Source organism: Pollicipes pollicipes, unplaced genomic scaffold (assembly GCF_011947565.3).
Source record: "Pollicipes pollicipes isolate AB1234 unplaced genomic scaffold, Ppol_2.1 Scaffold_7231;HRSCAF=8579_pilon_pilon_pilon, whole genome shotgun sequence".
Taxonomy (NCBI): Eukaryota; Metazoa; Arthropoda; class Thecostraca; order Pollicipedomorpha; family Pollicipedidae; genus Pollicipes; species Pollicipes pollicipes.
Genome location: NW_023597034.1, coordinates 42,016,704 through 42,033,819, shown reverse-complemented (window position 1 = coordinate 42,033,819; position 17,116 = coordinate 42,016,704). Strand labels below are relative to the sequence as shown.

Sequence of the window (17,116 nt, the reverse complement as noted above, 5' to 3'; positions counted from 1 at the left end):
CACTGCCCGAGTAGTCTGGGTCTGGAACGTTTGCTTCGACACTGTCCGCATCCATTCCGACCCGCCTCGGGGCCTGGCCATTGAACCATCCCCTCTGCAGTGCATCTACTCCTCAGTATTGCATGACATATCACCCTCTGTTCGGCCCCGGGCACCTATATCGTATATGCAAGATGGCGATCTGGGGACTATGTCCCATCAACGTTTTACGACTTCATCCTCAAGGCTGGGAGCCCCGGACACCGACACGGGCCACTCAGCACGCCGGACGCAGCCATGTGCAACGAGCATCGCATCATGTTGTTCTTTTTCCAGGTCGCTTGCACAGCCTGCATTCGGGATGGCATGTGTGAAAAATTTGTGGGTAGACTAACCATCATCACACTGTGGGCGACGGCGACCTGTCTGACTTCGCAGAGGCTGGCTATGACGCCGGGCGCCTGTCCGACGTCTCTAAACACACCGGCGAACGAGGTGCACTTTTCCTAGAATTCAAAATCCATCAAGTCAGAGCTCCTGGTTATCGCCTCCTTTCCCTGCCGCAGGAAACATGCCCACAGAGGCAACAATTGCCTGCATCGCGGTCTCTGGAGCCTACGCTCTCGGCGTAGCGGCGGGGTCTGCACGCGGCCGTGGGCTTTCCTCGGCCAGTTTGCACCTCTCTCTAGCCGGTGTGTGCGTCTGAACGTCCCACCGAGCGGCGCGGCCGTCTGTGTGCGTGAGGACTGTTGGGGCCGCCGCGGCCTGGCGCCGCCGTCTGGCGCGGCAGTGGCACGTGACAGTGTGTGGAGGCGACAGGCCGCTGCTGCAGGAGTCATACACATAACACGTGAGGCGCCGCAGTTGCAGTATACGTTGCTGTTATGCTTCGATCGGACACAATGTTTATTTGCACGCTTGATTCACTGGGGCTTGTTTGCCCACTGGACTCATGGGATACCAATGCACGGTTGATCAAGGGGATGAAGTCACGGCCTGCAGATTCCGGGAGCGTATCAAAAGGGAGAAAGTCTGATCTGAGATGACGTGTTTAATGAGGATCACTAGAAAACGTGGGTGTTACGACCACATATATATATATATATATATACATATATATATATATATATATATATATATATATATATATAATCTGGAGCCATTGTTCGTAACATTAGAGCGTTACATTTCTCTCAGGTCCCCTGATCGCTCCGCACCCATGGTGGAGCCTGCGTGTAAGCTTGCTTTGTAAGGGGAGATAGGGGCTCAACACGGCAAACTAATGAGCCATTGCTTGCATTTGGTGCAGCGTAATATTCCAAAATATATGAAACATTGTGTTTCAAATAAATTGGTCCGATACCAGCTCGTCAGTTGCATTCCTTTCCTGAGATGATCAAGGCCAAAAGTCGGCCACCAGTCCCTTCCCTGCCCGATACGTCACATCAGTGCACGCATTAGGCTGCTCAGGATTTAAATGTGTTGCATCGCGCGGAAACAGCAATGGTGATAAGCTTGGTACAATACTTCGTGCGCTAGCTGTCGCCGCCCTCTGCGACGCCACATTCTGTTCGCAGTCGGCAGGTGGCACCTACCGTCGGCAGATGTCGCTCTCCCGCTGCCGGGTGCTGTGTTTCCGTCTGAGCGCCGGCCAGGAGCTGGTGACCGAGGTCACTGCCAGGTGTCGGGAGGCCGCGCTCCAGGCTGCCTTCGTGGTGACCTGTGTGGGCAGCACCAGCGCCTGTCGGCTCCGGCTAGCCTCCACTCCGGACGGTCGGACCGAAAACGTGAGCATGGCTCACTCACGGGTGTAGGGTCATGTAGAAGAGCCATGGAGAGACATGTTTTTCGTGGCCTGTTTTTCCTGCCGTTTCTCCTTATGTTGCATATTTTTGTGGCTCGGATTGATCTAATATAACAGCAAACTGAAGATATGTTTTTTTACATAATCGATTTGTCGTGTTATCTTCTATTGACAGAGCGTCGCATACTTGCATTGAGCTATAGGATTGACTGGTCACAAAAGCATCTTCCTGTCGCTTCTTTCTTTCGTTGTTGTCTTCTTCTGTCGCTGTTGTTTGCTTCTGTCACACCTGTTCTGTCGCATTTCTGTGCCTCCATACGTGTGCCGCATGGAAACCTGACCGTCTTCGCCACCAGCATCACGGGTTTGTCGACGGCACCTCTTCCCCGCCTGTGCCGCCAGTTCGTAAGCTCGTCCGACTTCATGGAGATCTGCTCGCTGGTCGGCACCGTCTCGGGGTCCGGGGTCCATCTGCACGTGACCTTGGGCCGGGCCGACGGCTCGGCGCTGGCTGGACACGTGGTCTCGCTCACCGTCCAGACCACGGCCGAGGTGGTGCTGGGCGAGGCGGAACAGCTGGTGTTTGACAGGGAGCCGGATACTCGGACCGGGTACTGCGAACTGGTCGTGCGGAATCGAACATCCATAAACTGGTTGTGGAGGACCGTACCAGAAGCGGGACAGCTGATGTTCGACGGGGAGCCGGAGACTCAGACCGGGTACTGCGAACTGGTCGTGCGGAATCGAACACCATAAACTGGTTGTGGAGGACCGCATCCAAAGTCCGTCATATCCAGGATTGGACGTGATGACCTCCGCAATTCGCATGATGAGGGTCGCTTCACATTCCTTCTATTCGTTTTTTGTTCTGAGGTCTTCAATAGATGGCGCTTTACGGGAGAAAAAGATGGCAGCACGACACGGATCAAGAAAGGAGGAGATAGCAGTAACACAGGTCTGTCATGGGACTCCCGCGTTCATGCATCACTGGGATCCAGGCAACCTCAGCACATTTGTGTCGCATACAATATTTCAAGACCCATGTGCGGTTTGCAAGCTGGCCGCCTCTGGAATTTCTTCAATGTACACATGAAACATGTGCTTTCCTGAGCTCCGCGATAAGACACATTTATCGATGCCTACGCAAGGATCAAAACCAAGTGACGCTTAGCTGACCACTGATGATATATCATGACACTGGCGATTGATTTGTATTATTATGATTATCATTAAGTGTTATGCACTGAAGAATGAAATACTTCTGACGAAGCTATGATTATAGTAATAAGAAATATAGCAAACACTAGGGCAGCGTGGGCAAGACTCCCCGCGGGGATAAGCACCTCTTGTAGGTAGCTCGAATATTTCAATTCCTGAATATCATTTGTAATGCACGGGATGATAAAACACTGATTCCCGGCTAACTCGAGGTTCAGAGGAACTTGAGTCTTGAAGCAATGCGCCACTTTTTATGGCAAGGATGGCATGTGGTAAAGACTCCACTCAGTGGCGAGGTAAACCCGCCGTGGAGCACCTTAATCCCGTCGGCAGGGTGTTTTTCTCCACCTCAAGGAGAGTCTGGGGAATTTCACCCATGTCCGAATGGTATCAGGACGATTCTGTCTAAACCCGCCGTGGAGCATCTTAATCACGTCGGCAGAGCGTTGTACTCCACCTCTAGGAGAGTCTGGGGAGTTTTACCGTGTCCGCATGGTATCAGGACGTTTCTGTCTAAATCGTTGCAACAGATGGTAGGGATGAATCGTTCAAATGGCGCAGAGCTCCGGATTCAGGTTATGCCCGAGAGCCGTGGAAGCTCAAGGCATTTCTTGTTCAAAGTCCACCTTTTGTCTGCTGGGGCACCTGGAAGAAAGACCATTGAACAGCATATTACACAGACAGGATAACTGCGATAAATAATATATGCATGCCTTTAGCACACGCGAACAAAAACCAAACGAGGCCAGTTACGTCGTGGCACGTCGTACAATAAACCGTTATAGCATACTAAACCGCTGTCCTCGGCCGAGCGCCGGGCCATCGCTAGTCATCGCCATTAAGGATTTATGACGCACTCTGCTGCTGAGGGTTAATGGCGTCGCCTACCTCTCACCCTGGCAGGCAGTGCAGGCACCGCGGGGAATAAAAACCGTACCTCTGGTTTCCCAGTGCTGAGGTACGGGGCTCGCTAGTGCCGCTACACAGGTGTAAGGTGTTGATGTGAGATTATAATAATAAATAAAATGATAATTTGGATTTTGTGAGATTGAGTTGACCGGCTTCTGGCGCTGCCTTGTCCCGCGAGTTGACCTGGGGAGACGGGAGTAGGCCTCTGATTGGGTGAAATTCAAATGGCACGCGATTGCGTGGAGTGTGCTGATTGGTGGAGCTAGGTGAGGTCAGCGCGGCATGACCTGTGGCGAGGTCGCCCCGAGCGCCTCTTATCCTGTTTTTCGCTCTATCCTGAATCCTCGTGACGCGCCGCTTGTCCGGGGCAGGCTGCATGCGTCAGCCAGGAGTGGGCCTGAGGCACACTGGAGGGGGCTTCGACCGGGCACAGGGACTCATCAGAGTCGTTGGAGTCCACTATCCGAGGAATCCGAAGAGTCCCTGCGCGGGCTCCGAGGGGTCCCTGCGCGGGCCAAGGCTCGGTGGTTGGCCCCAAGACGCATGGAAAGCTCCCCCACCGTTATCCATTCTCCTTCATCCCAAAGCCCTGCAAGGATCATTTCTGATCGAAAGGGCTTCAATCTGAGCAATCCCGCATGATGAATCGCGGGATTGAGGAAGAGGACTCGGGAGTGTGTGTCAAGTCATTAGGCGGGTATGTGGCTGTTCCATGACAGAGTGACATGTGAGCTTTCAGTATTTGCGAACTCAGCGTGTGATGTGGGTTGAGACTCGCGTAACAAGCACGGTATTGTGGGAGGAGCAAGGGTGACAGCGTGACAGCGTGACATGACGAACAGCGTGACAGCTTACACGGACGGTAGGAGGATGAATTCGTACCACTAGTGCCAACTAGACATTGCGACGAAGTGAAACGTAAAAAGAAAGGGCTCGGTCGCAATCCGATGGCTCGTGTCGCCGAAATGCGAAAAAGTGTAGCGTTAAAAATGCCCTGATTTGGGGGTGTTAAGTCAGTGAACAAGCTGCCCCAGGATCCCAAACTAAACTACGGTCATCCATTGAGATAAAAGTGCCCCAGGATCCCTCTTACTTTATTGTCTGGGATGTCTTGCCACGTGGATGAGGCAAGACACTCTTTGTGGTGGCTCACCAAAAATGTCGATTGGATTTGTATTCGCAAAAAGGCAATCATAACTGCCCTCCTTGCATTGAAGGGAGAATATTCACATTACAAGTACACTTGTTCATCGAAAAAAATGCATTCTTATAGACAACACAAGAGCTAAAATATGGCATACGTTGGTGAAGACGTCTTACCCCGGCTTACCCGATTATCGGGAGAAAAATCGTGCTCGACTCGTGAAATCGGAGTCGACTTCAGAATCAACAAAATGTCCGATTCATGAGGGTAGAACCGAGTGCTCTGACAAGTATCAGTCAGTCAAAGATGAACAATCGTTGTTTTGGCCGGAATAATCCAAGTGTCGAATTAATTATGAATGAATATGTACGGGGTGTTTTAGTTTAAGTGGCAATTCAGAGAGGCTGTGTCATTCATAAAATTGCAGCCATCCATAAGTTTCACTGCGATTCAGATGAATCACGACTACACGTTTCCAACTTCCAGAAGAAACCTTCCTTGCCGGCATCCTACAAATAGCGTACCTGTAGTAAAAACTATTACAGGTACCTGCGTACCTGTAATAGTAAAAAAAACCCTGAGGGCAGGGAAGGAGATGCCCCAGACAATGGACTAGGAGACATCTCGGGGGCGGTTTCCTTGTGGCCCAGCCCTTTATCTGTGTCCAATGATTTTCAACAATACTTGCCACATAAACCACATAAATTTTTGTTCGAAACAGGTTAGCTGTATTGCGGTCTTGGCAGAAAACAAGATCGACGCACCATGATAAACCACATGCCAACAGAACGCGTTGTCTTTTGTCACCGAAATCGACTGCGCCAGAATTTTCCGAAACTGGGTAAACTACTTGAGTTGGAATCGAAGTCAACTCTGTACTTTTCTGTGCTGTCTTCAGTCGTGTTGGAAACCGCTCCAGGCACTGTGGTGGGAACTGGAGTTGATTCTGTAGAGGCGGATCCAGGCGTGCTTCCATATGCTCAGCATTGAGCAAACGTTGGTTAAGCTGTGGTATTCTTTGCAAAACTCTTGGTAGCTCATGAAGCAAGGTAGTAGATATCTCTGAAATGTTTCCTGCTTCTTCATGAGCTTTAAAATGCTGCAAAAATGAAAGACAGTGAAGACGTCCCCGGTAGTTTGGACGGATTATTTGGTAGTCTTAGCATAAAGTATAGAAAACAATTAATCTGGACTGCTAAAACATTGAAGTGAATGCGACATGAAACCATGGACCGTGAATGACAACGAGGACGGCCTGACAAACCAGGCAGAGTGACTGATGACGGGCTTGAAGGTAATGGGTCACCCGGATCCGCACATACCATCGCTGGAAGCAGATCCTTTGATGAACGTTGACACATCTGATGGTAAATGATATTCTTATCTTTTGGATGACAGGCGGAACTTTGATGCCGTCGACAGCATCAAACACATCGATGAAAAAGGCCTCTGGCTGGGTTTCCGTACAAAAACAGCTTTCGCGCCCGCGGCGGGGTCATATTTCGCTGCGTGGTTCTGCCACATTTGAACCCTATGATGTGCTGTAGGAAGGATTGGTGAATGAAGAAGGTGAAGGATTGGAAAATGGTGAAGAAAGTCTGTTAAATTGGTAGGCTTGGACCTAGCATTCATCCAGTGGGCGAACTTAGACGTTCCGCTGCACAGCCAAAATGAATAATCATTGGGAAACTCGAGGCCCCAGTTGCGAATCCAGAGCGGGGAGGGGCACGGGGCCAAGTCCTGCCCAGCTGTACAGAGGCCCTAAAATGTGTCCGGGACCCTATAGTCTACCTGTCAGGTCAATCTGATGGCTAAGGGGCCTCCCACGTTGCCCCTGATGTATTTGTATTTCCTCGGAGGTCCCTACGCTGTTGTTGGGGCTTTATAACCTGCTGGGGCACTCTTGATCGCTCAAGCTCCCTCTACGGATTCTTTCCATTCACCGGAAAGGCTCTATACGCCACGGCGGAGGCTCCCTATGCTATTCTACCAAGGTACTCTCGGTTGGGGAGGACCCTTTGCATCGGTCTCCGGCTCTTTCCACTTGCTGGGAGGGCCCTGTGCTGTGCCTGAAGACCATGGAAGTTAACGTGGCGAGGCACTCGATGCTCGGGGCCCTCCACATTGGTCTAGGGCCTTTTCTATTGAGTGTGCTGCCTACCCTGCTCTCTCGTCGGGGCCTTTCTGTTGACCTGCCCGGACACTCTTGATTGCACAGAGGCCCGTCACATTGGTTTCTGGCGCTTCAAGTCTGCTCGGAGGACCCTACGCTGTTTTCGAGGGCCCCATGCGTTCATCTGCCAGGGCACCTTTGATCGCTCAGAGGCAGTAATTTATGCACACTGGTCTTGAGCTCTTGCCTTTTGTTCGTAGGGCCAAACGCTCTGGCCGGGGCAGTATATGGGAACTCTTGGGAGGGGGTTTCCGAACCCCGGAGGCATTCCGATAATGCCGCATGGCCACCCACTAACGAAATTCTGGGTCCGTCACCGCGTTGCGATTATTGGGTATTCGTGTTTGGCGTTGCAGCAAGTGTGGCACGTCTGGAATCAGGGCTCCAGTATCCTATCGAAACAGGTCTTGTCCGATGGCCTTGGCGCACACACAAGAACTCCTCGATTGAAACGAAATCGGTGTTCGATCATGTCCTGATATGGGAGATGATACTGTGCCTATGCAAAAAGCACCAAACCATTTTTGTCCACTCCGGGAGAAAATCCAGAGGGTGGGGGGGGGGGGGAGGGGTACGGAGCCATGATCCTTCTTGGGCTTCGGATGAGCCCGTAAGCTCCGAATAGGCTCATAGCCGGCCGAACTGATGCAGTGTTTTTAGATACAAACGCAACAAATATGGGGTTTGGGCCTTCAGGCGACCAAGAGCAGTCGCAAGCGAAAGTAAAGGGCTCACGTGTACACACAAATAATTATTCATTGACTGAGAGATCTTAAGGCTCATTACGCTGTCCAGAGGTCCTATGCTGTCTCTGGGGAACGCGGGTCCACTTGCAAGAGTAATCCGATCGTTGAGGAGCCTTCCACGTTGGCCCTGATTTATTTGCCTTTGCACGGAGGGCCCCGCGCTGTGGCTGAGCCCTTCCTGCAAGCGTGCCTGGGCGCTCTTGTCAGTTAGGGGCCTCCCAGAAATTCCCCCCCCCCCCCCTATTCGCCCCAAAGGCCCTGTGCGCTATAGCCCGGAGCCCCGTGTGCTAACCTGCCGGGATATTCTCGATTGCTCCGGGGCCGTTTACGTTAGCCTCGATTAACCAACCGTCACTCGCGCTGTGCTCATGGGGCCTTTGCATTGGTTAGCGCCCTTCCGATTCTCTCTCACTTGCTTAGGGCCCTACGTTCTGGTTTGGCCCCCGTCTCTTAACCCGCTCCGGTACAATGGATTGTCTAGGGGTCCTGCACATTGGGCATTTGAGTGCAGGGCCTTACGCTCCTGTCGGGGGCCATCTGATAGCCTGCTGGGGCACACTCGATCGTTCGGGGTCCTCCACACCGAGTCTTGGGTATTTCTTATTTGAATACAGGGCTCTGCGTTCTTTTCGGGGGCCCAACTGATAACCTGCTCTGGCACGCTCGATCTTTCGGAGGCCCTCTTCATTGGGTCTTGGGTGCTCCTCATTTAAATGGAGGGACCAGTGCTCTTGTCGGGGCCCTATCTGTTGACCTGCTTGGGAACTCGATCGCTCGCAGGCCCCTACATTGTGTCGTTGTTATTTTTTACTTGAACGGAGGGCCCACGCACTTGTCAGACGACCCATCTGTTCACCTGCTTGGGCACACTGAACTGTTCGGGGGCCCTGCGTATTGGGTCTTGGTATTTGAATGTAGGACCCAACGCTCATGTCGCGGGCCCATCTGAGGACCTGTTCTGGTACACTGCATCTTTCGGGGGCCCTTTACACTGGGTCTGGGGCACTTCTTATTTGCATGGAGGGCCCTATGCTCTTGCCGAGGCCAATCTGTTAATCTATTCGCGGGCACCCTTGGTCGCTCGGGGGCTTGGGTACCTTCTATTTGAATGGAGACCCTCTGGGGCCTGTACTTTGATCTACATAGGGCTCTTTCCCTTTAACCTCATTTACAGAGGATCCTTCACTCCTATGAGGACTCTTTCTGCTACCCTGTCCGGTCACTCTTGATCGCACAGGGACATTGAATTCGTATGCACTGGCCGTGGGTAATTTTCCTTCGCTCAGAGGGCCCTGTGCTCCGGCCGGTGCTCTATATGTCAGCCTGCGGGGCACTCCCGATCACTCAGAGGCCAACCACGTCAGTCTTGAGTTCTTCTCTTGGTTGCGTCTCTTGGGTTTGCTCTCTGTACCCTATGCTTGTTGACGGGAGCCTCTTTGTTGGCCCGCCACGACACCCTCGGTCGCTCAGGCTCCATTCCCATTGGCCTTGGTGCCTGATCCTAAGAGTAGCAATTGGATATGAGCCGAGGAATTTTTACGCACAATTGTTGAACATAATTTTAGGTGCCGCCGACGCCGCATGTGTCATTTCCGCTGATTATGGAATTTTTGACACTATTATACTCGTGCATCAGCTTGTCAATGCATTTGACGTGCTAGAATATTTTCACTCCTTTATAACAAATGAAAAACTCTGCATAGTCATCAGCCATCAGTTGATCACATTGACCAGCTGGCTAGCCGCAAATAAACGGGTTATCGAGTTTGTGCTCGTTTTTGATGGCGTTTAGCAGTTAACTTAAGTTTGCTTGACCACGTATTTCCGAAATACTTGGTTTTAAAATTATAGAACTCAATATGTCTGGAGAAAATGAATAACCTTTATGTATGCGCACCCGTAGCACGCCTAGTTTTCTAGGGTTCGCACAGTGAGATGGGTTGCCGAATAAAAGATAAGCTACTTATCATCCTAAAATGTGATGGCCGGAATGCGAGGATTTTTGGGAGGAGGGGCCCCTTACTCTAAGGAGGTCCACGATGCTGCATGTCCCTCCCCTTGACGAAATCCTGGATTCGCCCCCCGGTCCAATCTCTTGTCATCTATCACCGTATGTTTTAATGTTTTGCATCCGTTTTTGTAGCTCGCCTGCTGATTCGTCCCACTTTCCTGAAAGTCACGTGGTCACGACTCCCCGCCACAAAAGATATGTGTAATCGAACTTCAATTTATTAGTCGTTAACCTTGACAGGGCTTGGCATTCACCGGTCACGCTTTATTTAATGACTTCGAATGATGTAAATGTGATGGATGAGTGTTTTTCAGTCAACGTTTCATAACATTGAGACACTTGCAAGATTGATGGCTACAACCGTCACAGTGTTTGCGGCTCGAATGATAAAATATCGAAAGTTTTTCATAAGAGTCGTCTTCGCCATGAGTGCAGTCAGAATTCTCTCAAAGGGGGTGTTCCACATTTGTATGGTGTTTTGAGCTGAAAGTGCCGTCTGGAAGATCATTCGGTGCAGTTCACAGCTCTGCCTTCCTTCAGACCTTAACCCATCAAATCGGACGTTTGCTTCATTACATTCAAGTGTGGAACATTCCCTTTAAGGGACAGAGAAAAAAGCTTACTGAGAACGCCTCACGCCGATTTGAACGTTCTCTCAGGAGACATCCGTCGTGGCAAAAATAAGGCGTGAAGGGAGAGTGCCACCCTCGTCTGTGCCCTTGACCTCTGCTGACGCCATTGGAGGTAGAGTCACATCAGTTGGTTCGCTAACATGTCAGAGCTCATTTGGCTCGTTGTCATGGGCGGAAGACGCTGCGTGACAAGGTGTAACAGTGGACGCTACATCATCTTCATTGCATTCTGGAATATTCATAATCGTATTATGTTCTTTTAGTGGAAGGCGTCGGTTCCCGCGGCTTCGTCATAACACCTTTCCTCGGAATGCCTCTCCCTGCCTCCCTGCCTTGAATGGTTGCCGCAAGTAGACGCGTGCCAGTTGTTGCCTTGTTTCTGCATTGCCACATGTCTCTGGCCTTCAGTGGAAGGTCAAACAAAGTTGTGTTCAGGTTTATACGATAAAAAAGGCATTCATCTCCGAATCTATCGGAATTATAGGCTCCAAGTTCTTATGCTGAGTTAACGAACTTGAATATACGATAAGAACTTTGAGCTTTGATGCTGTTTAGGTTAATTGGATTAGAGCCCTTTCGGGCAGCTATGGCCATTCCAGGGCTATTGGATGAAAGAAGGGATGATGATAGCAAACTTCAGTCTTTTTCCACGAAGAATACTACTGAGACTCCTAAAAATTGGGCTGGTTGGTACATGCAAAGATAATTTTAGGTCTAACAGAAGTCCAAAATGAGTCGCGTGATGTTACTAGACTTGCGAGGCCTGCGGCGAAAATTCTGTCCGCCTGGCCCAACAGCAAAACGAGCGGGCCCGACATCTGTCGACCAGGTCGATATGAGCCGCGCTGCTGGCTGGCTACCGGAGCGGAAGGGCAGGTTCGCGTGACGTTGGCACGTGCCTTGCTCGTGTTTGTTGGATGGTGACTGCAGAATACACGCATGCGGGCGGCAACGTTTCAAAGATACACTTATAGATTTTGCCGATAGATGTCAGGGCTGGCCAATTTGATTTGTTTATCATTTGTTTGGCGCATCTAACGAAACATGAGAAGATCTTGCCCGTCTGCACGGACGGCTGGCCTCGCGGAATTCTGTGTCAACTCCGCGTGCATCCACCTCGCGAAGCCGCGTGTCCAGCCGCAAGTGACCTCAGGTCAGGTGTGCCACCTGAATCGGCGCCCGCTGCGCGTGGCGCCCGCAGCGCGGCGCTGTGCCGGGGCCGCGCGGCTGGGCCGCTCAGTCGGCCACCCCACGCTGCGGCGGGCGGAGCCTGTCCCTGAGACGAGGCTCGTGAAGGCTCGGCGCGTGCCGGCTCCCGCAGCATGGCGGCCGGGCGGTATCTCCTCGCTCTGGTGCTGTGCAGCGCCGGCGGCGTGATTGGCTTCAACCTGGAGCCACGCATCCCCATCATCAAGAACGGCGCTCAGGAGTCATTCTTCGGCTTCTCGGTGGCGCTGCACCAATCGCTTGAGCAGCGGACTGACGGCAGGACAGACCGGAAGAGCTGGTAAGTGTTCGCGATCAGCGCGATAACTCGGGCGCGGCTGGCGCATTATCGGCTACGGGCTCATGGATGCGTCATAGATGGCGTGATACCTGGCACACTTGCGCCGACCGCGCTACTGCAGGGGTCTAACCAGCCAGCTGCCGGCTACCGGAGCGGAAAAGCAGGCTCGCGTGCCGCCGGCACGTGTTTTGCTCCTGTTTGTTGGATGATGACTGCATAACGCACATGTGCCAGCAGTGAAGTATTATTAACGTCTGCCGAGGAATGCCGGGCATGTGCAGACCTACTAGAGCAATCGCACAATGATGTCGTTTCCGAAACCACGCGCATTCACGGCCGGTAATTTTGCGTCGAGTACTTCCTCCCCTGACTGCGACAGCGCGTGAACTAATGGCAACCCGTTTTTATAGTCCATCATCAAACAGCGTCCTATATAATTACGGACGCAACCCTCCGTCACATAATGCGTAATTGAGCATCCACAATTAAAAGGGTCCGTATGCCGCGATGACTGTCGCCATAGCTCGCAATCATCCGTCGCGTACGTCCCGCGGCCAGCGCGGCCGATTCACACAGGTGTGTCCGCGCTCAAGGCCAGGCGGCGCGCGTCCGCCGGGCCGGGTTCAGCGCGCCGCCGGCCGCGGCCGCTGCCGGCGTCCGCCGGTACCGTGTGAGACTCTCCGGTGCCGAACGCCGCGCGCAATTACCGCGCGGGCGGCCGCGGACGGCGGCGGTCGCGCCGCAGCCGGCGTGGTGACGCGCGCGGGGCCGGTCCGGCGACCGGGCGTGTCACCGGCTCCGCTCGGCTCGGCACGGGACGTCCTCCCACGCGGGGCGTCGCCGCCGCCGCCGCCACTGGCTGCGGCCAGGTGGACGCGGACGGACGCCGCAGGCCGAGCGCGCGGCCTCCGCCCGGCCGGCGCGTCCGCCGTCCGCGTCTTCACCGGGTGGGGGTGTCGGCTGCGTCGCCGAACAGGGCGCAGGACGTAGGACAGTCCAGCGGCGGGCTTCCGACGCCTCACCTGGCGCCCGTCGCTGCCAGCCGGCCGGCGCAAGGTCACGTGACCGTTACGTCACCGCCGCCGCCGCTGACTGGAATGTGGACGCCCAGCTGGGGTCGCTCCCGCCGCGATGAGGCGCTCTTCGCCGGAATCGGTGACGCCGCGCCGCTGAAGGGCTGGGCTCGCGCTGATCGCGCCGCAGGTGAAGCGGTGACGTCACTGGCGCGTGATTCGGCGCTTTTTGCGTGAAAACGGCCGGCCGGGCGGCATTCATGGCCGTGCGAGGTCGCCACGGGTCGACAAGAGGTGAGCTGTTTCACGCGCCCGCCATTAGTCAGGCTTATCTGTTTACCCAGTCTCCCAGCGCTGGCCGGACCGCGCTGATGATAGATTATTTTTTACCTACGGGTGCACGGCCGCGAGCACGTCACGCCGTGCGGGACCGTGCTCGGTCATCGTCCCGGGGCTCCGAACCGTCCTGACGCCGTGCTCGCCGTCGCTCAGCGACTGAATCAGTCTTGCCGGCGCGGTTTTTGCTCGTCCGTGCCGATACTATCGAGATGAGCCGCCGTTTATCGGCCATCTCCGGTTGCAGGCCGTAAATAGGATTTTCATCCGGCTTGTCAGTTTATCTGTGAACGCCCAGTCGTTAAGTGCGTTACTGCTCCGCAGCTGTCTGGTCTTCAGAGCATTACACTGCTTCAGCCCGACAGGCCGCGTGTCCGTGCGGCGACTGCAGAGGGGCCGTCACAGCCGCCGGGCCGCGGGACCGCGCACGTGCGGCGCGCCGGCCCGTCGCCGCCGCGCGCCGCGTCCATTAGGTGCGGCACGCGCTGTCTGCTGTGTGGCCACTTTGAGGCGGCGCGCCGGCACCTGGGACCGCGAGATGTGCCGCGATTGGCGCAGGACGAGGCGGCGCGCGCCTCCCCGTCCGTCCCCCGACCGCAGCCCGGTGGCCCGTCTCCACCACTCCGAAGCACTCGACCGCGCCGAGTCCGCCGGCGCTGGTCGGTGTTTGCACTGTTACTGGCGGTTCTTGTGCCCGCGCGCCGGCGGCTGTTGTCGCGGCGGGCGGGCTCGCCGGCGCGAGAGCTAGGCCGGGCTCCACCGCGGCAACCCCGGCGAATTGATGGGACTCATCACGCTTGTTCTGCCGTTATCACTCAGTCGGTCCGACGTGGAGAAGTCTCGGGAGCAGTGTGCCGTCGTGCAGCTTTCTGGACAATGGACGTCCTAATCGGGGTGCGAGACTTCGGCACGGTGGCCCCATGCGTTTTGGAAAAAGATGGATGCCTTAACCCTATGTTGCCACGTGACAATGATGGAATCCATAAACTCATGCCGCTGTCCAACACTGGACTGGTTCCCGCTCCGAAGCGCACGGCTCGCAGCGGGCAGACGTGACAGCACGTCCCCGCCGTCACCGATCATGACCTCATCGTGAGCAAAGTCCGGCCGGCAGGTATGCCCGCCAGAGGCTCCGGTATTTAGTCTGAGTAATAGTCTGACGCTGAGGCTCTGGAACCGAAGCTCAGGGGCGCCACAGTGTCCGGCGCCGGTGCGGGTCATGTGTCGGCCCGACTGGGCTCGCCCGACGACCGAGCCGGGGCGCCAGACAGCTCGCTCGCTCGCTCACCGCACCAGCTCACCGTCCCAGCTCACGTTCCCAGCTCATCGCCCCAGCTCACCGTCCCAGCTCACCGCCCCAGCTCACCGTCCCAGCTCACCGTCCCAGAGCACCGCACCAGCTCACCACCCCAGCTCACCGCACCAGCTCACCGCACCAGCGTACCACCCCAGCTCACCACCCCAGCTCACCACACCGCTCACCGCACCAGCGTACCGCACCAGCTCACCACCCCAGCTCACCGTCCCAGCTCATCGCACCAGCTCACGTCCCACCCGCTCACCTGCAGCCGTCGCTGTACACGTGAGGCGCCGGCTCGGGAGACCGTCGCACGTGACGGCCGGCAACAGCGCCGACGCTGGAGCGCCCACAATGCCGGGCATCTTGATTGGACGGTCTGCGGGGAGCGAGGCCGCCCGTCGGATGCCGGGCGCCGCCTGTTTTGTCGGGACGCCCGAGCGGCGATGTCGTCGGCCGGCTAACAGCCCGCCCCGTCCGGATTGGGGAGGTTAGCCGACAGCCCGCACTGGCCGCCCCATCCTCGTCAGCTGCGCCGCCCCCAGCCGTAACTCGCCGCGGCGAAACGCTGCAGCGACAGGAAGGCGCGTTTTACGGGGATTAGTTGCTGTTTTACGGGAGCGGGTTGTTTGCGCTCCCGCCTGCGTGCTCGCCCTGCATAATGCGTGACGCCGGGTCACACCCACGCCCGCGCCGCTCCGGCGCGGCGGCGGCGCGGCGGCGGCGCCCGCGCGGCGGTTCTGCGCCGAGGAATGTGGGCGGAAGGTGGCACCGCCCCGGCCGCCGCCGCCGCCGCCGCCTCCTTACGCATGCATGAACCGGCGGCGGCGAGCCCCTTCACCGGCCGAGGCGGCCCACTTAATGCGTCGCTCTGGAGGCGGCGCTGCTTTCCGCCTCAGTTGGCCGTCCCCACCGAGCGGCCGTTCTGTGAAGTGGGCCGATCGGCACCCGACGCCGACCGCCGGCGGGGAGGCAGCCGGCCCCTTCGGTCTTTACATGAGTGTATGTTGTGGAGTCTAATGTTTATTTAACAGTCCTTTGTGGGCTCTTCCCACGGCTGGGCGCGCGGCTCGGCCTTTCAAACGTCCATTACGGGAGGACTCGGCCGTCGAGAGAGGCAGACAGCCGGCCCGGCCATGTGTCGACGGGGATCAGGTATCCCGCGCCGCCGCCGCGCCGCCCCCGGAAACACGCGGCACGTGCCGGCCGCGCCGGCGGCGATTTACGACACGTGCGTGGCGCGGCTGCGGCGATTTGTGACGCGTAAACGCACACCTGATCTCGGCCAGATACACGGCTGGCCTGCACGCGTGCCAAGTCAAATGACCGTTAAACGGCAAACGGCTCGGTCCGACCCGGAGGCGCCCGGCCGGCGCCGATCATCGCCGGAGGAGGGGGGGGGGGGGGGGGGGGGCTGATCGACACGTGCAGAGGAGTGCGATGACGAGTCGCCGTCGCCACTTCCGGTCCGGAGGTTGCTCATCGAAGATAAATATTCAGAGCCGTGCGATGACGCGCCGACGCAGCATCTGTGGAAGAGCCGGACGCACGTGGCTGTCTGTTGTGTGGCTCACTTCCGCGTTGGTGCTCACGGAAGCTGCTTGCATTGGCGATGAGCACCTTTAGAGCTTCAGGGACGATCTCCGTCTGTGAGTTGTCCAGGTAGTAAAAAATAGACATATGTGCTGTTGACAGGATGTTGACCACGGTGTTTGTCTGCCTTGTTGCCAGAGCCCTGCATATAGTGTTTCAACACGCTAGTGCGAGGCGATAATTGGCAACATATCTTGCGACTGCAGGAGCATACGACCTGTGTTTTGCTTTGTGAGCTGAACAACAACGTGCGGAATTTTTAGCAACTGTTTGTCCCCATCCAATCTAAAGAAAAATAAGAGAAACCTCGTACAATGGTAGATTGAAACAGTCCAGAAAAACGTATATATATAATGTATATATATATATGTGAATTTTTACATATTCAATATACATATATATATATATATATATATATATATATATATATATATAAGATCCATATTTTCATATAATTGCAATCTTTGGACCAAAACAAAAAATTGTTGATGTTCATTGTTAATCCAAACATCCGATTCATCTTCACCGTTGACGATGTTGAGACTAGCATCTCCACGTACGTTTTCCCACCTTTGTCGGAACATGAGCTGTACACGGATCCAGTGGTGACGAAGGGAGAACCCGCCAGACGGTGTTCGTTGCTTGCGGAGTACAGAAACGGAGTGAAGAGTACAGGGTACAGAATACAGAGTACAGGAATACAGAAGGACGGAGTACGGTGTGCGCTCTTCCGCTGCTGACGACGCGCGGAGTG

The 17,116-nt window shown here is 55.1% G+C and overlaps 2 protein-coding genes across 4 annotated transcripts in view; both read left to right on the top strand.

The window, feature by feature from the left end:
- The first annotated feature begins 732 nt into the window (after window positions 1-732).
- LOC119110292 (bifunctional protein GlmU) lies at window positions 733-4,002 on the top strand. Its single transcript, XM_037234060.1, has 3 exons — window positions 733-829; window positions 1,557-1,766; window positions 2,186-4,002. Exons 2-3 carry the CDS (start codon window positions 1,584-1,586, stop codon window positions 2,537-2,539), a joined length of 537 nt encoding a protein of 178 aa, XP_037089955.1. The 5' UTR covers window positions 733-829; window positions 1,557-1,583; the 3' UTR covers window positions 2,540-4,002.
- A 7,867-nt stretch (window positions 4,003-11,869) lies between these two features.
- The window catches only part of mew (multiple edematous wings), a 59,130-nt gene continuing 53,883 nt past the window's right edge, over window positions 11,870-17,116 (top strand). For all 3 annotated transcript variants that reach the window (XM_037233166.1, XM_037233167.1, XM_037233165.1), the window contains exon 1: window positions 11,870-12,123. In XM_037233166.1, the coding sequence (XP_037089061.1) occupies window positions 11,939-12,123 (185 nt within the window). In that variant the 5' untranslated portion in view covers window positions 11,870-11,938. The remainder of the gene's footprint in view (window positions 12,124-17,116) is intronic.